At 34.7% G+C, this 27,856-nt stretch overlaps 1 protein-coding gene across 2 annotated transcripts in view; it reads left to right on the top strand.

Annotated features, from left to right (window-relative positions):
• The first annotated feature begins 683 nt into the window (after positions 1 to 683).
• The window catches only part of LOC145673150 (aldehyde dehydrogenase, dimeric NADP-preferring-like), a 283,014-nt gene continuing 255,841 nt past the window's right edge, over positions 684 to 27,856 (top strand). Inside the window, exon 1 of one of the 2 annotated variants that reach the window (XM_081742574.1) lies at positions 684 to 1,243. In XM_081742574.1, the coding sequence (XP_081598700.1) occupies positions 934 to 1,243 (310 nt within the window). In that variant the 5' untranslated portion in view covers positions 684 to 933. The remainder of the gene's footprint in view (positions 1,244 to 27,856) is intronic. The other variant, XM_081742573.1, reaches the window with a different exon arrangement.

The following is a 27,856-nucleotide window of genomic DNA, read 5'->3' as shown; positions in this document are numbered from 1 at the left end:
TATCTAAGAACTGGGTCAAATATGATATAATAGTTAGGTAACAAAGTCCACTAAAATACTTTCACTGACGATCAACCAAGCAATACTTTCACGCAGGGAAAGAAGATGCCCTTTCACGCTTCCCCCCTCCTCCGTCTCAAAAGACACCGTTCCGCCAGTCGTATCATGTGTGAGAGTAATAGCGTGTATAAACAAAACCTTTTTCCTGTTGTTTAAAAAAAAATGCTTGTATGGAAGTGCTATACCGACCAGCAAGAACTGAAATACTGACGATGTATTTAAAAATCTCCCTCCCATCTTTCTCCTCGCCGCTCCTATACATAGATTCACACACACATAAATGTTTTTTCTTCTTTCTTTTTATAGGGAAAGTTACGTTACCAGTTTATGAGTATCGCATGTTATGACTTAACAAACCATATTGCATACTATACAACTTTTCTACCATATTATATTAAAAAGTTTTCCCCGCCTCCGCTTGAATAGGTTATGGTTCTCATTGAAGCAAATGCAGCGTGGTTTCTGACCAATAGAAACGTCCGCTTTTTCTGTATCAGACGCATAGCTTTGGCAGCGATAAGCCTGAATTGCAAGCTGACAGGAAGGCAAGGCCGGGCCGCTCGCTCACGCTGCCAGAAAACAACAAACAGAACTGAAAATCATTCTGCTTTAGTAATCTGCCGTAGATAATACGCACGATAGAACTGACCAGTATCAAGATTAACTTAACTAGATATTACTCGGTCGTTAAAAGTTCAAAGGCATTTTGACATTTGTGCGCACAAAACTAGTGCATTTTTTTCGAATTGTTATTGTTTATACGTGTTACAATTTGAGTGATTAAACAAGGGTAATATACGTAACAACAGATTACGTATAACTATTTGTTTTGGTTTGTTTCTTGTTTTTTTTCTTTCTTTTCACATCCAAAAAATGAAGAAAGAGGTGTTAGCCGGTGTGCATGTTGATAGTCTTACGTCCGTGTCTGACCCGATTTTACAAACGGTTATCGATTTGAAGGAAGAGGTGAATGACTTGCCTAATGAGTACAACAACGAAAAAGAACAACAACAACAGTATTACGATAACAATAATTTGGTTATTGAAGTTGAGCCTGCATCTCAAGTGCCACAAGACACCCAAGATCAAAAGAAGGACTCTGAAAAAGAGATTAATTACAAAGGATTAAACGGGTATTCTCAACAATATTCCAAATCCGAAATGGAAAAAGTTTCAAATGGAGGTAAGTACCTTTCTCCTGTTTAATATTATATTATGAGAAGGTCTTTGCGGTTTCGTTTTTTTTTTTTTTTTTTTTTTGAGTAACAACTAAAGTACCAATATTTGGGCTTTATATTGGACTAGAGATCTTAGAAATTGATCAATTGGAATTAGTGTTTCCTGCGAGACGAGATTTGAGACTTCTCGCCTAGTAAAGATGTCATGAAATAATGTTTCATCTTGAAGATTGTAGGGGTGCGCGGTGGTTCAATGGTACAACGTTCACCTCTGGTGCATGAGGTCCGTGGTTCGATTCCAGCTCACGCTAAGTGGACTTTATGGTGGACAAACACTGGGTCCGTGAGTTTTCTCGAGGTTCTCCTGCTTCCTCCCACTTTATTTATTCCACCATTTCCTTCATTTCTCATCATCACCGTCTCCTTTAGCCTAGCAGTCATAATTGTGGGACGTAAAATTTAAAGATTTCATTTCATTTCATTTTCGAAAATTGTATGTTTCTATGCGTAAAGTTCTATTTCGTCTCGTCTCATGTGCAACTTCATTTGAAGTACTTCAAATTAAATGCCCGTAGCCAAACTCCTTCTAAAAAAAATGTTGCGTGAGTACCTTAGGATTCTGAAACATGCATTTTTGAATAGCACACATATTAGTTCCTAAATGAAGTCTTGACCCGACTACGGTAGGTCCCATAATTTTGGAGCTATGGACCTCTAAATTTCATTTTATCATATTTTCGGCAGCCTATAACTCCGAAAGGAAGCATTTGTGCACCCAGGTTAGTCTATACTTTTTCTTATCTGGGTATCAGGAATCACCTCCCAAACGTTGTCGATGTTGTTTTGAAACACCCTGTATATACCTGGAGTCAAACTATAAACTTTCTTATGCTTATTCCGGGAGCTAATAATGAATGCCGTCCATAAACTTCGTGTTGCAGACGAAAAAATAAACTTAGCCAAGTAAACCACAAAGAAGACATTTTAATATCTGCTTCTAGCACCTCCACTGTTGAGAGCAATCCCTATTACCTAAAGTGGAATCAGAAATACTACTCGAGTTTGTGTGCAAACACAAGTTTAACGACCGAGAAAATCGAAGCCAGGTCGACACGAACAGAAAGAACGCGCATTAGCTACTCGGTTGTGATTAGGGATGCGCACGAGACAAGATTTGAGACTGTCACGTCTCCAAAATGTGCTATAAAAGTGATGTCTCGACTCGAAAAATATATATTTTTCTATTGGAAGAGCTGTGTCTCGACTCGAGTTTTGTCAGTAAAATTCTGTCTCGACTCGACCCTAGTTGTTGTGGGGCAATGCCTTTTTCATCTTAATTAGTATATTTTATAGTGTACACACTTAGAAAGTATATAATGAAATACAGGGGTCCACTGTCTTTGGAATATACACACACCGTAGTTTGTCAGCGTTGTATTACTTACAATTGACGAGTTGACAACTGCGAAATTTTCATCCAAAATTCTGTCCTGAAGAGTATACGAATCTTATGCATGGTTATGCAAACATTAAAATAAAATTAAACCGAGTCAGCCTTTTCCTTTCTAGAATCATACTTAGTGTAATGATGTAGCAAAATACTCCATTAATATCGAATCATAATGTATATTAATGTGAACAGTGCCATAGTTTGATATGAGACGGAACGGTGAGATATGGAAATTCTCTAATTGGACTTGCATTTTGAGTCGCTTATGTTTAAACAATAATAATTAAAATAATATTTTCAAGAAAATAATATTCTAAGAAATAAAAGATTGGAAGTAACTCAAGTCACTTAAATATCAGTTCCGAAAAAAAAAAGGCAATTCTACTTTACCAAATGTTACGAAATGCAGTTATACTTGTTTACGAAGTTTTCCTTACAAAGTCTAGAAATCTGGAAACGCAAGTTACTACATCTTAGCTACCGGTAACAAGTTACGAAAATTCTCCAATGTAAGGAAGGTCGCTGAAATATAATGATCCATATTTTGTCATCTTGAAAACAGGAAGTTAGTATTTTATATTGATTTTAAGAAATTATTATTATTATTATTATTATTATTATTATTATTATTATTATTATTATTATTATTATTATTATTATTATTATTATTATTATTATTATTATTATTATTATTATTATACGTGGGGAGTGTGAAAAGTTCTCTAGACTTCATTCCAGTTCAACTGCGAATTGTTGTTAGTATTTGAGTGTGCTCTGTATTTTTCCTACTTCCCATAAGGTATCAACTAAGGGTAAGGCTCCCTCTTTATTTTGAGCGTTAGTGAATTGGAGACAATTAAGAACACCAAAGGCTCCTTTCCGGTGGTCTAGTGACTAGTGTACGCGTCTGTGGTGAACGGCATCCCTAGTTCCATTTCCGGTGGGAGAGTATTGAACGCATTACAGTGATTCAGATTCCATATCCACGTCTCATATGGCCTCAGTGCTGAAAAGAGATGCTAATATGTGCCAACCAACAAACAAAACAAGAATACCAACATTTTAGTAGGTGAACCAGGTAATTCGTGCAAAAGGCTGTGAAACAAAATAACAACTCTTTTCAGGGTCTTTCATATTGTGGAGAAATTTGAGTGATCGATATCATACACAGTCCGTTCAATAAGTTGTAGGACTATTTCGAAATAATATAGTTAACAATACCAGAAAATTTTAAGAAAATGGATCGGCCCGCACTAGTTTTCTTGTGCGTCAGTTTTTGGCTAAAACGATTGTTACACTCTTTGAACACTCCCATATTTACCTGATTTGATTCCTGTGGACTTCATGCTCTCGTCTTAACTCAAAAGTGGGTTCGTTTTGAGGATGTTGCATCGATTCAAGCGAATGTGAGGATGTGCTGAACAGCACACTATTAAACGACTTTTCTAGAACTTTCAGAACCTCTACGAGCAGTTCTGCAATTGTGTGGCACAGGAAGGGATGCATGTAGAAAACTAACGTGGTAATATTTTTTTCTGGCATTGTTAGTATTATTATTATAAGTATTATTATTTTATCATTATAAGTACTATACCGTTAAGTGTTATTATTTCGATTTAGTCCCGGAACTTTTTGAACAGACTGTATAAATTGCGCACTTAGATTCCTGGCATAGGTAGTCCACTTGCGCCGTACAATACGTAAGTAGATGACCATCCATAAGCTATCTAGCTCTAAGGTGCATCCAGGTTGCAAATAATTAAAATTATGTATGATCGCTAGATAGAAATTGTTTATTCCTTTTGAGTCTTTATTTCTGTATGAGTCATAGACTGCAGTACTGCAGTAGTAGTGCTAATCAGTAGTAAATGACTTAATTTGTGGCGAGATGCCTGGTGCTGCTGGTGCTTTTACAAATGAGGAGGACATGGAGTTCTCATCTATGTTGAACGATGGCGAATTGCGTCCGAAGCCCGGAGGTTATGTCAAGAATGATACCCAAGCCCAAAGTAACGATTACCGTCAGTACATGTACTTAGACATACAGAAATAAGACTCAGAACACAGTACTTATACAAGATACAAGCAAGAAGACACAGACCGGTATGTGACAATAAGGATAATGTAGGAATGATTGGTTATTCTCAAGAAATCCGACACGTAGTAAGTATGTAATGGTATTTATTTCGTCGGTTTGTTACATTTCTTGGTATTTAAGATGTCGCACCCAAACTATGATAAATTACTGTGAGATGACAGTTTTGCTTGAATAAGCTATGAATGTCAAACTGTGCGTCGGGGCTCCCAGAAGTGTCGCGGCCCAATGGTGGCGTCGTGGTGATTTGTCAAATTCCACTTAAAATACCATATTACATTACATTAAGCAATAGTTCGTGTTTTCACCGGGCGCAATGACCTTACCACGGATAGTGTTCGTTCCTTTGTGTGAACAATGCGAGAAAGCCACGACGGGTTCACACAAACACAACAACCAGGAAAATTCTTATCGTTTTATCGTTTGAAATGTTAATTCTCATTCTCATTTTCTCTGTCTCCGTTTAAAACAAAAAGAACTCAGTTTGACAGGTATAATTGAGTAAGTATCCTTTCTATCGAAGCTTCACTCAAAGGTTTATAATGTAAATTGCGTATGTTCTTTTCTGGAGATGTTGCTCAACACAACTGAATCACTATCTTATTCCCTATTCTCGTGAAGTATCATCTCGAAAAACTGAAAACGGGCTTCGGAATTGCAGGAACAATTTTAACAGACGAAAACCATCTTCACGAACAAATTAAATGTCGACTAAAAGCAGGGAATTCATGTTATTATTCAGTTCAAAATCTTTTGTCGTCGGGAATTCTGTCGAGGAATTTGAAGCTTAAAATATATAAAACGATAATCATACCTGTTGTTCTGTATGGTTGCGAAACATGGTCGCTTACCCGGAAGGAAGAACATAGATTGAAAGTATTTGAGAACAAGATCCTGAGACGAATATTCGGAACCAAGAGGAACGGGAAGGGGAATGGCGAAAATTTCATAACGAGGAACTACATAAGTTATACGGTTTACCCAACATTGTTAGGGTCATCAAGTCTTGAGGGTCAGGTGGGTGGGTCATGTAGTCAGGATGGAAGAAAGTAGGAACGCTTTCAAAATCTTAACTGGAAGACCAACCGGAAAACGACCATTAGGAAGACCTAGGCGCAGATGAGAGGACAATATTAAAATGGATCACGTAGAAATAGGAATACAAAGTAGAAACTGGGATCCAATTGGCCAATCGGATCAGTGGAGAGTTTTTGTGAACGCTGCATAGAACTTCGGGGTTCCATAGGCCATAGAGTTAGTTAGTTAATGTCGATTAACCTGGAAAATGATATTCGTAAACTTAATTTCAAATGTAATGTTAGATTTGTCCACTTGTCGACATGTCCACAACTTCACTGTCGTCGAGCTTGAACGACTACATGTTTCCAACTAAAAAGTAGGAAAATGCGTATGCACTTGGAAAACTAAAAAACTACCAAATATATGGAAACATGTCTATCTGGTGTTTTTTGTATACAAATATTTGGCCACCATCTACTGAGACGAACACGAAAAGTAAAACATGGGGAGTTGTTGGCGACTGCAGCATTGTCGGACATTGGTGAGATTTAAGAAACGAATTAAACATGCATGAAAAGCAAGAATTGATCAGAGAGCCTTACCTACAAGGAGACTTACGGAAGTGTCACTCACCGGTCCAAATGAAACTTTGCATATTTGTAGAACATCAAAAAAATAATCGACACGTTTTTTTTTTTTTTTCGGCAATGGTGAAGATTTAAGAGTGGAAACCATCCTTTGAAGGTTTGGGGTGGTCTCCAAGCATAGGACGAAAACAATCATTTAATTTAAAATAAAACATACTGCCAGGGGGGAGGTTAGGACAGCTGATTCAAAATCTGACGTCAAATTACAAAATTCAAAATGGCGGATCCAATATAGTGATTACAATTACAACATATCTTCTGGTTTGAACTTCTCTTCAGTTAGCCAAGAACAATTACAGTTGGCAGAGATCACTGCAACGAGATTGCAGACCAATTTGAAATTCCTTTCTGTACTTATTTTAAAGGGGTGCTTGATTAAAGTGAGTCTATACACCTCTCACTATAGCATTTACAGAGGCACAGACAGTAGAAAATGTGGCACAGCCAATAAATCAATGACTCATAAGTACACCATGCAGCCTTTAAATTCTGAAAATGGTTAATTTATGAAAATAACAAAATCACCGTTGTTAATTATTTTGCAGGCATTTGGCCCTATAGTCCAAAACAACCTCTTTTAATCTCCAAAATGTCCTTGTGAAAGCAAAAATTCCGGAAACTTAATATCATGTATTGTGAGATCTTCTCCCAATGTCTAATGCAAAGTCCATTTTGTTATTAGATTCGTGGAGTGGTCACAATTCATAAAATTTTCAACCTATTATACGAACAAAAGAATACCTCAAAATAGAAACCATTCTGCAGGAACAACTGGTAGGATTCAATCTTTTGATGTGTTCGTCTTTAGACCGTGGAGAAACTTGAGACATTTTACTGATATAATCCTCTACAACTATAACATAAATTTACATCCCCGTAATAATATAAGTTAGATCCAAATCAGTGATTCACAGTCAGTTTTCTTCTCCCATATTTGCAAATCTTATTAAATATGCGTGATACAAAAACAATTATTTGGAAGAAGATTTGTCACAGTTATTGCTGTAATATGGCAAGCTTGGTGTAAATAATGTGTATGCATATTTTTTTATTTTATTTTATTTTATTTATTTATTTATTTATTTTTTTACGAAATATTATTACTGTGAAGCGTTTTCTCAATAAATTCATAATCATAAGAATTGAGAATATATGAAGTTCTGACATAGTGACAAGCGAGGAGATTCACTATACATAAGCACCCCGAATAGGAAGAGGTGCAGAGATTCACTTCAATCAAGCATCCCTTTAAAATAAAGGGGTTTCAAATCAAGAGAGGGGTTTCAAATCGGTCTGCAATCTGCTAACTATAATTGTTCTCGGCTAACTGCAGATAATTTTAAGCTAGAAGATATTTTGTAATTGTAATCACTATATTGGATCTGCCATTTTAAATTTTGTAGTTTTGACGTCAGATTCTGAATTAGCTGTCCTAAAATCTCCTTGGCAGTATGTTTTCTGTATTAAATTATTGTTTTCTGTCTATGCTTGGAGACCATCCCCAACGTTCAAAGGGTGGTTTCCACCCTTAAATCTTCACCATTGCCGAAACAAAAAAATACGTGTCGATTATTTTTCGATGTTCTACAAGTATGCAAAGTTTCATTCAGATCGGTGAGTGACACTTCCGTAAGTGTCCTTGTTAGTGGTAAAACAACTATCCAACATACAGGAGACTGGGCTTCGATTGACGTCAGTTCAGTGTTCGGTGTTTCTTTGCTTATTTGAACATTGCACGCACAATTAATTGCCTTTATAGTTACTAGTAATTTAATAAATTTCTAGTAGGCTTATTTTTTATTTTTGCGGTCCGCATTTATTATTATTATTATTATTATTATTATTATTATTATTATTATTATTATTATTATTATTATTATTATTATTATTATTATTATTATTATTATTATTATTATTATTAACCGCTGTCTATCCACTGCTGGATGAAGGTATCTCTAATATTTCTCCACAATTATCTGTCTTGGCCAGTCCGTTTCCAAATTAATTCACCGTGCTTTTTAATTTCGCCACACTATTACGTATTAGGACGATTTCTAGGTTTGCTTCTTATCTCTTGGTATTCAGTCAAGGGTTGCTTTAGTCCACCTGCCATCAGTTCTTATAATGTGTCCCGCTCATTGCCATTTTAATCTCTTTATTTTCACAATTGTATCCGTCACTCCTGTCATCTTCCTGATCCATGTATTTCTCCTGCTACCTTTCCGAGTTATTCCGAGCATACATCTCTCCATACTTCTTTGTGTAGTCTGAAAGCGGTGAATGTCTGATTCTGTAAGTGTCCAAGTCTCCGATCCTTAAGTGAGAACAGGTAGAATGCATTTTTAATAATTTTCCGCTTCAGGCGCATCGTCATTTTACTTTCCAATATGAAATCGTTTCTTCTGAATGTGCTCCAACCTAGTTTGATTCGTTTGTTAAGTTTCAAGCTTCAAATTAAGTTGTTGCTGGTGGTGTAACCGACGCAGGGAATTAGCAGCATAGAATGGTAATGAACATTTACGAATATTCTCTAAATGCTGATTTGGTAGTGTTCTTTATTGTTCTCTTCAGTCTGCATGCTTCTTTAAGAACGTTCGGTAAATGAAGATCGTGTAATCCTATGATGTTTTTTAATAAACAAGATGGTTTTTATATGACTAATTGATATATTTAAATTTATTATTTGGCAAAGGAGATTTTGTGAATTAGTTGGAATCGAATATTTAGATATGTAACAGGTGGTTAATTATTTTAGATGGAAGATGTCTTATTAAGTGATGCTTTAAGTTTAGATTGCCTAAAATAAAATGTTTTTTTTTTATTTAATTGGTGAACAAATTAGATCAGTGCTTTGATTACTAATTCCTAGTATATTATTCACGAATTTCCGCTAGACTTCATTAGAAACACTCGCTCCCGATTGATGCTAAACAGCATTGGCGTCTCTGGCATGTAAAATTTAGGGGGGACATCAAAGAAAATGATCTAACTGCTAGTATCTCAGTGTAATTTTAGATCATGTCACTTCAAAATATTGGGGGGACGCGTCCTCCCCGTCCCCCCCCCCCCGCCAGAGACGCCCATGCTAAACAGACCGTTTGTCATGGAGCTTGATTCCATGCTAAAGTAATTGCTGAAACATGTAACCTATCCTAACAATTTTCTTCACTCAGACTTTTGGATTATTTTCTCTCTCTCTCTTTCACCTCACTTACCGCAAATAGGGATTTTGTTAAATCTATACATTTCTTGGAACACTAATTGACTTCTAAACCACTTCCACGTTTCTTATGGTATTCAAATATAAATTGTTTCTTTTAGTATCGGTGAAAGCGAATCGCATTATGTCTCCAGTATAATTCTTAAATGTATGATATACAGTTTTTTTTCTAAATATGTAAACAAAGTGCTTTTTGTAAGCATCTTACCCTTGGATGCAGGTAACGTTACTTACTTCACTGTTGGTTATTAAACCTCACTAACTGTACGTCGCAAATGGACTACCTTAGTGTGTCTTCGTTTCCAGGTCTTTCATAAAAGCACTTGTAGAATGACCCTTCTTCGCACGGGATGAATAATGTTTATAGAACATATTTGAAAGTAATATAAATTTTTCTGGTTTCAAATACTTGTCAATGGAAGCTTGATTTCGCTGAAGTTATGTTTATAAATGATTACTAAATTGCTCCTAAATAAGTTTTTCTACGTAAAGGTCGAGTCAAGTCGTTGTCTCGCATCCGGAAATAGTGAGATCACTCAAACACATAGAAATCGTTAGGCAAACTTTTAGTCAATTTCCGTCATCTTCAGATATATATTTTTAAAGGTGCATATTTTGTCAAAGTTATGTTGGAAAATCGCTTTCTTACACTCGAAATCGGAAGATTTTCTTCGTTTTGTGGAAATTGTTACTCAAAATTTATAACTTTGAAATTGGATTTTCCAAAAACCAACCATAAGTTTTTCCCAGTGTTGATAATTAGCCAAATTGTCTTCTTGTATGAGATATTCTTGTTATGTATACCAAAATATATAGTACACAAATTTAATGGCTGTATGCTGAACGTTACAAAAAATCGTAAAAACAATGTAAAAATTTTCAATAAAAAGTTGATTTTGAGTTTGACGTCCCGTTCAGCAGCAAGGCTATATGAGATATAAACCTACTGATTAACGTAAAATCCGAACTACAGAAGCTCCCACTTGGAATCGAACCCGGGTCTCCCACACCAAAGGCGCGTACGCTAACCGTTTGGCCATGAAGGAGCTCGTGCTTCTGAGTAGAATTACTCTAAACTCCGTATAAGGGCATTTCAATTTCCTACATAAATAGATAAGTTTATCCCCCTTTTCGGCCCTCTTATATCTCGAAATTTCTGTCTCATCCATAATTTAGAGTCTGAAGAAAACATTTTTAGAAAACTTCAGTTACCTACGTCTAACTGTTTCGGACATCTGGTGAACAGGAAAAAAAATTAAAAATCCAAGTCCAGTTTCTACCCCTAGGTTCACTTTTTGTGGAACTTCATTCTATCCTCAGTCTAGGATCCAACAGCAAATTTATACAAAACTTCATGTTCTACACCAAGAGTTCCTACGATCTGATAGAAGTTTAAGAAAATCTTCAAGGTCTCCTTCTTCCTTGGAAGTTGTCATTTCGTAATAATCTATACACGTTCGGCCTAAGTGTCAAAGAGAAAATTATTACAAAATTTCAAGTAAATGTGCTCAAGAATTTGGAAGATAAGGTAAAATCGAAGAAAATGCTCAAAACTCTCTCTTTTGATTAGTAAACTTTCATAGCTTTCTCAACAGAGTACTCGAGAAATGTTTATATACAAAATTACAAGGTTATACAACTAAATAATTCTTAGGTCTGGATAACGGTAAAATATTCAAACCTCCTTTTCCCACATATTATCGCATCATTTAAAAAAATCAGCCTAGAGTGTAAGGAGAACGGTTACACGAAATTTCAAGATTCTGCACCTAATAGTTTCAGAGATCTGCCAAACAACTAAATATCGCTAAGTCTCCCTGTCCTCCCTTAAGGGCCTACTTCGCAAAATATTGTCTTACCTACAGCCTAGTGTGTACAGAGGGTATTATACAAAATTTCAAAGTTCTACGCCGAATAGTTTTAGAGATCTAGCGAGCGAGAAAAAAGCTTCCTTTGTTCCTTAGGGATTGCATTTCGAAAAATCCCGACTTATCTACAACTTAAAGAGCAAGGAGAATATTTGGACGAAATTTCGAGGGTCTACGCCTAATAGTTTCGTAGATGTGGCGAATGGCAAAAAATAATTTATGCCCCCTTATCCACCATAAGGGCCGCATTGGAAAAAGTCTTAGCTACTCTAGAGTACAAGGAGAACATTTATACAACATATCAAGATATTGCATCTAATAGTTTCAAACATGTGCTAAATGGCAAGAAATTACTCCCTCCTTAGGGGTGCGCGATTAGCAAAATACTGCCCTATCTAAAGATTAAAGTGCAAGGAGAATGTGTGTATTGTACAAAATGTATATATATAATATTGTCATTATTTTTTCACTTTTTAGTGTTTATTCAATATTTTCAAAAGCATTAAATAGTTTCCTTCATCCTACAGTATTATGGAGAAAAAATATATTCGAACTTGATTGGAAGTGAACAGAACGCCTAATTGTCCGCAACCAACCAAACTTGTGAGTGTCTGGGTTGTATAATTAACAGGCGCTCGATTATTAAATAAAAATATGCAATGAAACGATAAACTGTAGTGAAAATTATGTGAAAATATTGTATTGTTATCTGGTTTCAATATCTCTGTACAAAATTTCAGAGCTCTATTTAATATAGAACTGCGTGAAATTTAAGTTCCAAACCTTGACTCAAAACAAACAAACAAAAAGTATGCTAATAAAAGCATTGCGAAAATATTTTCCCGTATACCATCATGTAGGGGTAAAATAGGTGATTATTGCAATATACAAGATGAACCATTTATCTTGAAACGCCTTTGTAACTTGTAACTAGTGGAAATATTGACAGGCGAGAATAGTTTGATATATTTTGCAATGCCTTTAGATTGGATGTTGTCAATCTAATATAAAGCTGTATTTTTTTCAAATGGCGCTACGTTTTCATTCAAATCTACAGTACATGTTGAATGAAAACTTATAATACTGAAGTTAGTATTAAGTGTTGCCAGCTAAGAACGTTACATCATCAAAAATTTCGATATTTTGGAGGCCTCTACAACAGCAATAACAGAACTGGGACAAACAAGGCACCCCATATCCAGATTACTTTGGTATCTAATACTTCGGAGATGACATATTTCAGTTGAATAGGAACAAAGTTACAAGGAATTGAAAATTTATCTTTTTAAAAAGTATTTTATTTTGAAAAAGTGCTTCAAGAAGTGTCACATCTCATCACACAAATGGTTTCCAAAGACATCAGCAACGGTTTAACTCAGTATCCGCAGGTTTCTTAAGAAAATTTCCCTGAACTAACACAAAATTTTCCCTTTTCTTACCAAATTTTCCCTTGTCTTATCAAATTTTACCTAGTGTTTTCAATGTCCAATTTCTATGACAGAAGTTATGTGATAAAATTAATTTAGCTATATTAGAGGAAGTGCCAACCACATTTATTTTATTCATTTGCTTTTTGCTTTTGTTTTTTCTTATTTTTTCACTTTTTTACACGGAAATACACTCAATCAACAAGTGCTACAGTCACAAACCATTGCTATTGTATTGATTTATTTCTGAAAAACAAAGAAAAGTGCAACCATTTATATTGGTCAATCAGTCAGAGTGAGAATTTCCCTGGATTTTTAAGTTTTATGAAAAAATCCCTTTTTGCTAAATTTCCCTACGAAACTTTCCCTAGATTAGGTAAATTTCCCTCAAACTACGAAACACTGGTTTAACTAAAGATCAATAACATTGGTACAGATTGCTACACTGCTTAAGATGACGTATTTGGGCAAACTTTTATAAAATTAGTAGTTAAATTTCCGTTGCTTCTGTAACTTTACAGTTTTTGCTAGTTGTAATTGCAACACAATTTCTCAAAATTACTAACCAGTGTTACGAACTTTTTTCAGTGTTTATCATATTTTCGAAACAGTTTGAGATATGGAATTACTGTGAACGGCATCATGATCTTTATGTTTAGTGAAGGCCATCTTCATGATGGGATCGGAGACTTATCTTAGCAATTTTTCGAAACAAAGCCTTTCAAAAAAGACTCAAATTTTCAATCCTTTTGTAACTGTATTTCTACGAGGGTAAGTCAAAAATTATCCGCAATGTAACTGTAACTTTTGTTACATTGTACATACTGACTTCTGTTCTCGTTTGTTTGATAGTTATGCTGTTGTGGTCATGCTACGAAAGTTTGATCCTAACTTTTCAATTTATCTCCCTTTTGTTGTAGATAGATCATCGCCGCTTCATGAGAAGTTGGCATCAAAGAGGAAAAAAAAAAAAAAAACGAACAGTGCTCCGATTTTTGCGGTCAAAAGCTGTATCAAGGGCCACAATACATCAAAGACTTTCGGCACAGTACGGAAACAGTGTCTTGCCGCAACAGAGTGTCTACGAATGGATTGACAAATTCAAAACTGATTCGTACAAGTGTTAAGCACGAAGAAGGAGCCGAACGACCATCTACGCCCACAAATTATGACAACATTGATCGTACACGTAACATGGCTGTGTTAGACAGATGAATGACTATTGATAAAGCGGTACACTTCTGGAAATTAGTCATGGTTGCTGATACAGCTTCCGACCACAAAAACTGGATCACTGCTCACTATTCCTCTTTGGTGCAAACTTGTAATGCGTGATTTATTTTTGCAACAAAAGGAACACAAATGGAAGAATTAGGATGAAACTTTCTCAGCATAACAATAGCTTATTAGAAACGAGGACAAAAGTCAGTATGAACAATGTACCGTAAGAAAACTTACAGCTACATTGTGGATAATTTTTGATTTACCCTCGTATTTATTCGAAATACCTTATATCTTAATAGTATTCAAAACTAAGCTGCTTTGAGGTGCTTTAATTGCCCCACTCCTCTCAACTGCGTTATTAGCATTGTAGATGCCCCCATTAATTTGGATTTTTGTCATATCGTAACATCCTCATTTTTGCAAGACTGAATAATGTATGTGATATTGTGAGTTTTCGTTTTAATTGTAGATTTGTAATATGTAATAATTTGACATAGTGCTAGGCAAAAAGCACAACTTAATGTTGGGTTGACAACACTGTTAAAGTGTGGTACTATTTTTCCCTATCATTATTTGTTATGTAAAAAAAATCCGTCTTTTTTTTTTAAATCTATTAATTTAAAAGTACAACGATGTTTCAACATAAATACTTCACCCTATACATGAGTCAAATTCAGATGAGCTCAGAATGAATCGAATCGAATCGAATTTAATGTAACAGTTCCACATAGTCGCAAGTCGCATGACATCTTTAAGATATTTTTTCAGGTAAAAAAGAAAAAAAATCTGATAAATGGCCAAATCTAACGCACTAAAACTGGAACTTTTTTTAATAGGTCGCAAAATACGCTGAAATGTTTGACAGTAATAAAGAACTATAAAGCTTACTTATAGTATTTATACTGAAGGTAAATATTAGATTTGTGTAACAAGCACTAGTGAATACTATGGTTGATATATTAGAGTTAACGTTCCTTCTAATACCAACACCATATGAGACGTGGCCTACTGTTTAAAGTGGTATGGAGTTAACATTCCTTTCTAGTACCGAGGCTATATGAGACGTGGCCAACTATTTAAAGTGGTATAGAGTTAACGTTCCTTTCTCGTACCGAGGCAATATGAGACGTGGCCTACTGTTTAAAGTAGTATGGATTAACGTTCTTTTTCCTTACAGAGGCAATATGAGACGTGGTCTACTGTTTAAAGTAGTATGAAGTTAACGTTCCTTTCTGGTACCGAGGCTGTATGATAAGTAGTCTACTGTCCAAAATGGTATCCGTCGTAACTACTACTCGGGTTTCTATCTAAATTAAGCACTTGTACTGGAGATCGAATCTGAGAGCACTGCGTCAGCTTTTTAAACACGATGAGGCATGATACACATGGAGTAAAAATATCACTTTTCAGCAACAGTAATTATGAGTTTTACATGATGCTAAATCCCAAATGTCATTCTTAAGACTGATGGACCTATATGTATATTTTTTATTACAATTTGTCCAGAGTTTAAGTTTTACAGTATAATAAAGCAATTTAAAAACGAAAAAAAACATACGTACATAGTGTTGTTCAAATTATTCAAATATTTTTTTCTTCCGTTATTCGAATATCCGAATATTTATTTGGAATATTTGAACAATTACTAACAAGGAATATTCCAAGAATATATTCTTCAAATAATGAATTCCTCGAACTTTTAACAGTACGTGAAAAACACTGTGCTTCTTTAAGTTCTCTTCAGTCGGTTAATAATAGTCCTTTATTTAAACAAAAGACAACATAAAAGGAGGAAAAATATATGGAATAACTAGTCATCTACAAAAATAAGTATATTTAATAGCTACTGTATTTTCTTTTGTCAATAACATTGGATATTTTTATAACTCCAATTCAATAGCTCCGCCGAACAACGTTGCAAGCGACAATTTCTGTCACATTGAGATTTTAGCAGAACAACGGTACTGCAATAGAAGTTCCAATTCCATGTAACAACATTTGATATAGACCTAAATGCATAGTTTGAAACTGAAAAAGTAAATGTAAAGCCTATACATAATCATCATAGCTTTTTTTTTGTTTTCGATTTCTGTAAACTTGGATTGTTGTCACTTGCAACGTTGTTTGGCGGAACCATTCAATTGTTTTTCTGTTTGAAGCTTTAGGCTGAGGAAGGAAGCATGAAAATGCGTGTGTACCTAGCCTGGGAACAGAAATCTTAATTGTAATTCCAAGTACAACGACGCCAATGCTACAGTAGATAATCTTACTTCTTTTAATTTTTATTTTAGAAGCCGGATTGCAAATTATTTTTAAGTTTTCCGTTTTGCGATGAAAAACACGCAACCCCTGTAATTTGACTGCGAAAGAGGAACAATTAACATGTCAACAACCGTATAAATAACAAGCTACAGGTATATAATATAAAAATAAATAAATGAATATCTGGGAACATGTTTACATAGACCTATGTGCATTTCAAAATCGAACTAATTTTGTGTGATATATGTGTCACTTCGCCAAAAATGTGTATCACTACGCTGAAATATTGTCATTACTATTAGGAATATGTGCGTCAATGTTTAGGACTTTTAGCAATATGTGCGCGACTGTTGGGAGAAATTAGGATATATTTTTTTAAGGACTTAAGTTTACCACAACTTCTTAATATATTTACCCTGTCCGTGTGTCCGTCCGGAAGACGAAAAATCTCAAGAAACACTTGACGAATCACCACTAATTTTGGTCAGAGTGTAAAGAGTCAAAAGTCAGGAGTCGTGTTCGTTGGTGGTGGTGGGGAGGATATTCGAACCAGAAATGTGCCAAGTGAACTTAGTGTTGGACAAACACACCGTGTGCGTGGGTTTCCTCGGGGTTCTCCCATTTCCTCCTACTTTCTTTATCCCACCACTTCATTCACTTCTCATCATGATCGTCTCCTCTAGCCTCGCCGGCATGAACATGGAACGTAAAACGCAAAGATTTCATTTCATTTCGAACCGGAAGTGGTAGGAATCAACCATTTACGGCTTTTTACCTTGATTACTATAGAGCAGAAACAGTAACGGGCAGCGAGAAACTGTTTTCTGCAAACGATTAATTATCTGAAGAATATCTTTCGTCTCCTTCATTGTCTACTAAAACCAGAAGTGGTAGAAATCTACTACAACTTCCGGATTTAATATTGACTTACATAAAGCAAAAACAATAAGAGATAGAGAGAAGCATTTTTTTTTGGGGGGGGGATCGATTTTGAATTCTATGAATAGGCACCATATTTTCCCTTAAATCTCTTATTGAAACAACAAGTGACACAAACAATCAACTTCCAGTTTTGACATTCATCTCCATAGAATAAAAACTGTAATAGATAGCGAGAAGTGGTTTTCTGTAATCAATTAAGTATCCCAAGAATATATTCCATTTCCACTGTAATCTCTCTACTAAAATTGGAAGTGACATAAATCAAGCTCTTCCGGTTTTAACTGATCTTCAAAGAATAAAAAAGGGTAACAGCGAGAAACAGTTTCCTGGAATGAATTAAGCATCTCAAGATATATTCCACCGCCACTCTAATATGAGTTTCAATATTAACTGGAAAAAATATCACGTCATACAAACCAAACTTCTTTACTAGGTGTGCATGTGACACTGCTACCTGTTTTGATATACAGTACATAAATAAGCAAGGTATTCCACTAAAATAAAAACCATCAACTACATTACACTGACAACGAATGACCAACTTTTAACGCCATAAAATCATTTTTCTCGAAACTACTCATGAGTTTTTTAGTTTCACATATAATCGATGATATGTGGTCTCCTGAATGGCTCAATGGTAGAGAGCTTAGGTCTGGTGCATTGGGTTCCTGGTTCGATTCCCGAACAAGTAAGCTTGTGCTGGACAACATAGTGTCTTTGGGTTTTCTCGTTTCCTCCCACTTTCTCATTCCATCATTCATTCATTTGCCTTAATCATCGTCCCCCTTACCCTAAAAAGCATAAGCATGGGACATTAAATTGAAAGATTTCATATCATTTCATTTTTAATAGCAGGAAACATACTTGTAAAATTGTGTATACTGTATACACAGTAATTTTACAACGAACAAAATATTTACGTAAAACGTAGGCCTGTTTCTTAAAGAAATTATTTAATGTTGTTTTTTATTTTTCATTAATAAATGATTACACAAATGTAAAAAGGTGAGCCTAAAATAATAATAAAAAATGTTTTAATTTTTTTAAAGTACTTGACAGATGACTTCTTTTTGTGGTCAAAGTCGCGTTCTTATGAAGGCATTATAAGTCGAGTAAATCGTTCGAAAAATATTCCTGATTTTATTATTGAGTTTTTTCTTTCTTTTCTTTTTTTATCTTTCTTTGAACTAGGCCGGATAGTACGGAGGTCAGGTAGTCGAGGGTCTACTGAACATCAAAATTCTCAGAAATAAATAGTACCATAACATCTGTACCTCTCATTTGTGAAAATTTTATAGCATTAATTTTTTTGGGTTTAGAAAGAAATTCTATTTTCTCGGAAACTACGCATGAGGATTTACATCAGTCTGTTCAGCTCAATGAGATTTATGCATTGACACACACACACACACACACACACACACATATATATATATATATATATATATATATATATATATATATATATATATATATATATATATATATATATATATATATATATATATATCTTGTCTTGGGACATTTTTTCAGGAAACACCAATAAAATCGTAAAATTATGTTCTATTCACAGTATAAACACATTTTATCTATATACTTTATACCAGTGATCGCCCAACCGTCGATCGCGAGCTACTAGTAGCTCGTGGGAACATTTTCGGTAGATTATCTGAACGCTTCGGTTGGCTAACCTCTACTGAGCTGACGCTAACGACAGGGGGCGCTGACGACAACAACCGCCATTGTGAGTCTCATCTCATAGTTGATTGTATACGCGTGGGGTTGTGGACATTATAATTTTTCTGTGTATATTAGACGTTTGCTAACTTGGATAGATTGATTTCATATTTACTAGGAATGTAAGTTTATAGACAATAAACAAATGTAAGATTTATTTTTAAAAAGGTTTTTAGTTCTTTTGGTTGGTAGCTCACAGTAGGATTTGAAAACGATACGATACGATGGCGACCACTGCTTTATACATAACGTGGTTTCCATTTTACATATAGCTTTCTTACACCACTCTTTGTAATTTTTATTTGATGAGAATGAACTTACTATAATACCAATGAATATCCAAAACCCTCACATTTTGGGTCATAACCCAATTTTCTATGTACAGACGCTAAGGTAACAACTATAATGGCGCAGATGTTAGTGCAAACATCCTGTATTACAATATAAATTGTATCAAATTAACTGTTATTTGCGAGTCTTGTTGAAACTCCAACAAAATCATTATCACTATAGACAATTTTTAAAGTGCAAAACCGTCTCCAAAATATATAAATTGAAGGCTAATTCCCAGATAGTAACACTTTTGGCCAAACACAGAATTGCTTTAAACGTCAAATTAATTCGTTTTTACATTTATCAACTTTTTTTTTTTTTAACGTAGACTTTTGTAGTCAACAACAGATTAATATTAAGAAAAAGATTTTTTAAAAATATCCGTATATATACAGAATTTAAACACTTTCCGCCCAGTGATTTATTTAGAATTCCGGAAAGCTATAATTCATCGACCTGTTTTAATAAAATTTGAGTTGTAAATTAATAGTAACATATTAAAATTAGTAACAATAAACTTAAAAATTAAATAAACAAGTAGGGTAACTGTCCCAATAATTGACAGTATAAGAACAGTGTTTGACAAATTGCAAGTTTCTTCACCCTTTAAATGAGCCTGGCTTACTGATCTCTCGTAGAGGTACGAAGGCATCCTTCCTTCATCTATATAGACCATCATAAAAATAATAGACTAGGGTAACTGTCCCAATAATTGACAGTATAAGAACAGTGTTTGACAAATTGCAAGTTTCTTCACCCTTTAAATGGGCCTGACTTACTGATCTCTCGTAGAGGTACGAAGGCATCCTTCCTTCATCTATATAGATCATCATAAAAATAATAGACTAGGGTAACTGTCCCAATAATTGACAGTATAAGAACAGTGTTTGACAAATTGCAAGTTTCTTCACCCTTTAAATGGGCCTGGCTTACTGATCTCTCGTAGAGGTACGAAGGCATCCTTCCTTCATCTATATAGACCATCATAAAAATAATAGACTACGGTAACTGTCCCAATAATTGACAGTATAAGAACAGTGTTTGACAAATTGCAAGTTTCTTCACCCTTTAAATGAGCCTGCTATGGCTTACTGATCTCTCGTAGAGGTACGAAGGCATCCTTCCTTCATCTATATAGACCATCATAAAAATAATAGACTAGGGTAACTGTCCCAATAATTGACAGTATAAGAACAGTGTTTGACAAATTGCAAGTTTCTTCACCCTTTAAATGGGCCTGGCTTACTGATCTCTCGTAGAGGTACGAAGGCATCCTTCCTTCATCTATATAGACCATCATAAAAATAATAGACTAGGGTAACTGTCCCAATAATTGACAGTATAAGAACAGTGTTTGACAAATTGCAAGTTTCTTCACCCTTTAAATGGGCCTGGCTTACTGATCTCTCGTAGAGGTACGAAGGCATCCTTCCTTCATCTATATAGACCATCATAAAAATAATAGACTAGGGTAACTGTCCCAATAATTGACAGTATAAGAACAGTGTTTGACAAATTGCAAGTTTCTTCACCCTTTAAATGGGCCTGACTTACTGATCTCTCGTAGAGGTACGAAGGCATCCTTCCTTCATCTATATAGACCATCATAAAAATAATAGACTAGGGTAACTGTCCCAATAATTGACAGTATAAGAACAGTGTTTGACAAATTGCAAGTTTCTTCACCCTTTAAATGGGCCTGGCTTACTGATCTCTCGTAGAGGTACGAAGGCATCCTTCCTTCATCTATATAGACCATCATAAAAATAATAGACTACGGTAACTGTCCCAATAATTGACAGTATAAGAACAGTGTTTGACAAATTGCAAGTTTCTTCACCCTTTAAATGGGCCTGGCTTACTGATCTCTCGTAGAGGTACGAAGGCATCCTTCCTTCATCTATATAGACCATCATAAAAATAATAGACTAGGGTAACTGTCCCAATAATTGACAGTATAAGAACAGTGTTTGACAAATTGCAAGTTTCTTCACCCTTTAAATGGGCCTGACTTACTGATCTCTCGTAGAGGTACGAAGGCATCCTTCCTTCATCTATATAGACCATCATAAAAATAATAGACTAATAATTATTATTTTTTACAATATGTATACGAAAAGTTGATCATTGTACCAGTAATTGACACCAAGATTTGTGAGATTCACCAGTAATTGACACCTTGTTACCCAGTAATTGACATCTCCTAATATCTTATTCTAATGAACTATATAATTTTCTAACAACTTATCAAGCTGATTTATAATGTTTCCACCTGGATAAACATGTTTATTTCTTTCGCTAATATAGCTATTATAGTACTATTTTGCACTGTCCATCGATTTTCTGTTTTCTTTGGAGAACTACTACTTAGAGGCAAATATTAACAGTGGTGTGGGATTAACAACACTGCAAAGGAAGAAAAGGTATCAGCATTTGCTTGTACCTAGTCCCGCAGTCTTGTTGCGTCGGAAAAAAGACGACAGTGTCAATTACTGGTACACTGTCAATTATTGGGACAGTTACCCTATTTACAATAAAATAAAACAATCAATAATTAGAATGTGTACCAAGAATGTTCGGAACCTATTTGGAAGCATCCAACAGAAAATTGTTTTAAATCAAAATTAATTACTAAATGAAAACAGATTTGGAACGATCGGTTTTCAGATTGTTACAGATCTCACATACAGACGGAAGTATATAAAATATAGCTGACGTATGTAATATGCGGAAGACTACTAGATGTCAGACATCCTGCAGTGGCATGATGTAACATCTATGCGGAAAAAAGATAGTGCGTATGTAGCATATTGATAGCATATGCTCCCTATGGGTTTGCGTTGTAAACATATGGATTCCGTACATTTTAAAAATATACCGTTGTCCGGATAACTGATGTCAGCTGTATACTGTTGTCCGGATAACTGATGCCAGCTGTATACTGTTGTCCGGATAACTGCTCAGTGAATGACGCCAGTGTCCCTTTCAGCAGCGAGGCTATACCATGAGACGTGAACCTACAACTTAACGCGAAATTCGAATCACATGAGCTCCCATCAGAAAGTCGACCTTCACAAGCAGTGTTTCTTCCAGACATGTTTTTTTGGGGGCACTGCTCTCCCGGAGCTCTGAGAGTGCCCCCCGGAGGAGACCAGAATAATACATCTATAATATAATAATAAATAGAATAGTACCAGCAGTGCCTCCCCGGAACACTTTTTCTGAAAGAACGACTGTTCACAAGTACACTGTAATTGTGGTTAATTGAGATAGAACTAATGAATGCGTAATTACCGGTATAAAAGAATACCATATTGTTTGTTTGTTTTCCTTGTACTGTAAATATCTTTTACTTTTGCGGAAAAAAGCAAGAAGCGACACGACGGCTCATAGCAAGACAAAGATATTGTTAATTTACAAATCATGAATTGAGTTTCATCCCGTACAATGGTATAATTAAAACACTGTTTTTCTGGTCTGTTATTTTCCATTTCATTTCACTAAATTCTTTATAAATGAACTATACAATGAAAGAGAATAATAGAAATTGTGTTATGAGAAATTTATTTTGATCTTCAAACAGAATCAGACAATTGACGTCATATTATATAATAAAATTGCAACATTTCTTATTTTCCGTGCATTTTACTAGATTATATCTTTTAAATTACCCAATATTACGCTTAAGTTCTTTCAAGACAATTATTATTTTAAAATAACTCTTGCTTATTTGACGTCAGAAATGAAACGTGTTCTGTTTCGTGCTTAATGTTGAGAACAACTACACCGTACATCTAGCTTAAATAACCAGAATATTTATCGCCATAGGAGCAAACGCATGTTATTCGCTTAGGGTTAGAAATTAGAGTTCTGAACTTTCGGCATCTATAGGTATCTTAGCCTGTCACGTACACGAGATGACGTCTCACGGTGATTACATTGCCCGGGAAATTGAGGAGGAGGAGAGGAATGGGGAAGGAAGGAAGCATCCGGCCTGGGGTCATTGTATTAGGTACCATCTCGGCATTCGCCTGGTGGGAATGAGGAAAACCCAGGGAACCCCCATTAAGGATGGATAGCCTGAGAAAGCTTTTCGACCGATTATCCACAGCAGGAAGTGAACCTTGCACCGCTCGCAGCAAAGGCGCATGCTATTAGGTCCTATCCACTGGCACAATAAAGTCCTCCATAAGATCACATTTTCTATTATGCCACCTCTTTTCTTGGGTCTTCCCAGAGGTCTCTTTTCGTCAGACTTGCCAACCAGATAAGCTCCTCACGTGTTTGTATTCTTAATCGTACTTCTCCCGCTGGTCTAGTGGCTAGTGCTCATATCTTTGGTGTGAGTGGTCCTGGATTTGATTCCCGGAAGGAGAGCATTGAACGAATTAGATTGGTTCATGTTCCATTGAACGAATTAGATTGGTTCATGTCTACTATAAACTGTAGTTTTACATCTTATATAGCTTTGGTGATAAAAAGGGACACTGAACTTCAACAAGCAAATCATATTAGACGTATACATGTATTCTCTGAGAGTTAAGAGTCTCACATTCTAAAAATAATATAAAATTTACCATTTTTCTTTTGCTTGTTTATTCATAAGTGAAAGAAGATAATGAAATGCAACTTGCCACAATCATAGATAATGTTATTCTACAACAGAAAATATGTACCTGAAGGATTTTCAGTGTTGCCATCCATAGAAATTACAGTGTTGCCAGGAAAAAAGTTGCCCTAAAATCTAAGTTAAGACAGCGACTAGAGGAACGATCTCAACTGCATTTTGTTACGTGTCATGTTGTTTTGGTTTCTTGTGAACTACTTTTTAAATAACATTATTATTTAATTTTAATAACTGTATGTTAAAACTATTTTGTTTATTACAAACTAAATACAACTATCATTTAGAAAGTAGTTCACAGGAAACTGAAACAACATAATACGTAACCAAATGCAGTTGAGTTCGTTCCTCTACTCGCTGCCTTAATTTAGATATTAGGGGCGTCGTTTTTTTGGCAACTCTGTAATTTCTATGGATAGCAACACTGAACATTCTTCAGGTTCATATTTTCTGTTGTAGAATAACATTATCTATGATTGTGGTAACTTGCATTTCATTATCTCCTTTCACTTATGAAAAACAAGTAAAAGAAAAATAGTAAATTTTGCATTATTTTTAGTAAGGCAGGCTTTTAAGCGACCACAATTGTATCCATATAGTACAATGTGCAAAATTACGACTTATCTGATTAATTCATATAGGGGAGGCGCGGCACACAGTTTGAAAATCCCTGTTCTACAGTCATAACGTTGAAACCGGAAAGTTAATTTCTACTACTTCCGGTTTGTAAAGAGGATTAACAGAAAGAAAGAGGATTAACAGAGTGAGATTAACAGAAGAAATGGACTATGCTTGATCGATTCGCAAATACCTCTTCTTGCCATATCTTAAAGTGTTTGTTCAATGACGGTCAATGTTGAAACCGGAAATGGTTGATTTATGTAACTTCTGGTTTGGATAGAGCCTTAACGGAGGAGATACAATCTATTGTTGAGATGATGAATCGATTTTTAAAACTATATATTTTTGGTTTTTGCTCTATTCAGATCCATATTGAAACCGGAAGTAGTAGTAAATTTCTAGCACTTCCGGTTTTAGTAGAGGTATGCAAGAGAAGATTGTGCTTTTTTGAGACGACGAATCGATTGCACGAAACCACTTGTCGATATCTCTTACCGTTTTTGCTCTGATATCTGTAGACAGATGGACATAGTCATTCTATGAGTTCCGAAGTCTAATAATATGAGAATAATATTTATTATACAGTAATTCGTGTTATATTATGGTCTGTCCTTCTTAAACAAGTCTTGAGATAAAATAACAGAAATCTATATAAATCAAAATGAAAGTGACTATGTTTGTGATTCGTATCTCTTCAACCACTTGACCGATCTCGATCAAATTTTGAACGTAGATGAGGTTCGGGCATGGGATGATTTTTTTTTTTTTTTTATCATTTCGCTTTGACTGTGCAACTTAGGGGACGGGAAGGAGGGGAAATATTTTAAAATGATCGAAAATGAAAGTTATTACGCTTTTGACTTAATAACTCTTGAACTACTCGAGCAATTTCGATCAAATTTTCAACATAGATGAGGTTCGGTTCTGGAATGGTTTCTATCATTTCACTTTGACGGTGTAACTTAGGGGAGGGGAAGGAGGGGAAATATTTTAAAATGATCGAAAATGAAAGTTATTACGCTTTTGACTTAATAACTCTTGAACTACTCGAGCAATTTCGATCAAATTTTCAACATAGATGAGGTTCGGTTCTGGAATGGTTTCTATCATTTCACTTTGACGGTGTAACTTAAGAAAGAGGAAGGGGAGATATTTAAAATGATCGAAAATGACTAATATTAGTGGCGAATCCTTAGTTTTGGGGATCACTGAGATTAGGGATGCGCACGAGACAAGATTTGTGGCTGTCTCGACTCGAAAATGTGCTGTAAAAGTGATGTCTCGACTCGAAATATATATTTTTCCATTGGAAGAGTCGTGTCTCGACTCGAATTTTGTCAGGAAAATCCTGTCTCGACTTGTCTCGTGCGCATCCCTAACTGAGATGAACAGTGATACTTCCGATGCCATTTAAATCCAAATTCAGCCCGCAAATAAATATATATATATATATATATATATATATATATATATATATATATATATATATATATATAATGATCAAAAATGACCGATATTAGTGTCGAAATTATAATTTTCGAGGTCGCTGAGAAGAATAGTGACACTTCGATGCCGTTTAAATCCAAATTTAGCCCTTTATCGCAAAATGAAATGTATCCTTCCTGAGGGAATAGCGTGTATTCTGCTAATGTATTTTATATATTCTATTTAAAAAAAAAAAAAAAACATAATCATGACTTTGTTACCTTCAACCAGTAGGATTTTCTTGTCTCATGATTCCAATGATGACAATCAACATCCAATGCACTGACAAAATATTATGGATTCATTTTGCAATGTTTCATTAAATTCGTAGCTTTGGAATTGTCTCATAAAAAGAAGAAAATAATAGTACGTTATCTAAAAATATCTGTTTAACATAAATTGAGTTTCGTGTGTTCAATTCTTTGCCATGACCATCTTTCAGAGAAATGAAATGAATTATTTCATTTCAAAATTAGCTGTAGGCGATGGTAAAACCCATAACAAGACGTAGCGATCACAAACGTTGGATCTGGAATCGAGCCATGAATCCATTGCATCAGAACTGAACACTTGTATTTCTGAACCATAGTATCTCCAAATATAATTATGCAAATATTCCAGTTTAATCTGAAATATAAAAAGATATATAGTTTGTACTGTTATTATGCGATATTACAACACAGGAAGAAAAATAAAATAAAATTTATTAAATAAATAAATGCAGAAACATTAATGAAGCCAGATGAAAATTTCTCCTTTAATGGAAATACAAATGAAAGTAACATAAAAGGAATTTCTGCAATTCAATTTTTGTAGAATATTCTTTTCTTATGTCTTATTAATAAATGGACAAAAGAATTCCTGATTCAACAAAAACGTTTGTTAAAACATATATAAATCATTAATCATTTTCTTTTTACTTTTTTTTTTTTTTAAAAAAAAGAGTTATTGTCATGATAAAATTAAACTATTTAAATATTCCACCATACGCACATACAAAACAAAGCGGAAGAATAATAGTTCTATATCATGATTAAGTGCGGAAGGTTGAAAACAATAGTTTATATTATTAATATGCATTTACACGTTTTTTTTTTTTTTTTTTTTTTTTAATATTCTACTTTCAAACTTCGTTTGTCATGCAAGATGAACTCTTTAAGGTTTTTCTACTTCCTTTATTTCAGTGTTGCGCAGTCTTTTATGTTTTTCAAAATAACCCGATAAAAACAGCATAAAAATCAATATTAAAATGTGAAATACGTAGCTCTTAGAAGATACACAGGAAGTATTATGAAAGAGTATGGAAAAGTATTTTTGATATGTTATTTTCAGCTGACAAGTAGTGTACATACAAATTTATGACATCATAACATATGTACGTCTTAAAAGAGTGTGTACATCACCAGTGGCGTATTTAGGATTTTGTTTTTGGAGGGAGTATGCGCAACACGTGAATAAGCAATTATATTTTTTCTTTTGGGTGCCGACAAATTTTAATGAAGTCCATTTTCCTTCCTTTAATATTTGTATAATGATATTTCCAAGTATGAGGAATGAAAACATTGAGTGAGAGTGGGGACGGGGCAGAAATAATAGAATGGAATGAAATTTGACAAATATAATAATATTTCTGAACAAAGAGCATAAGAAAATGGAAAGTCAG

This window comes from Thermobia domestica, chromosome 16 (assembly GCF_964235325.1).
Source record: "Thermobia domestica chromosome 16, izTheDome1.hap1.1, whole genome shotgun sequence".
Taxonomy (NCBI): domain Eukaryota; kingdom Metazoa; phylum Arthropoda; class Insecta; order Zygentoma; family Lepismatidae; genus Thermobia; species Thermobia domestica.
Note: the sequence above shows the minus strand (reverse complement) of the source record. Positions and strands in the feature narration are given on the sequence as shown.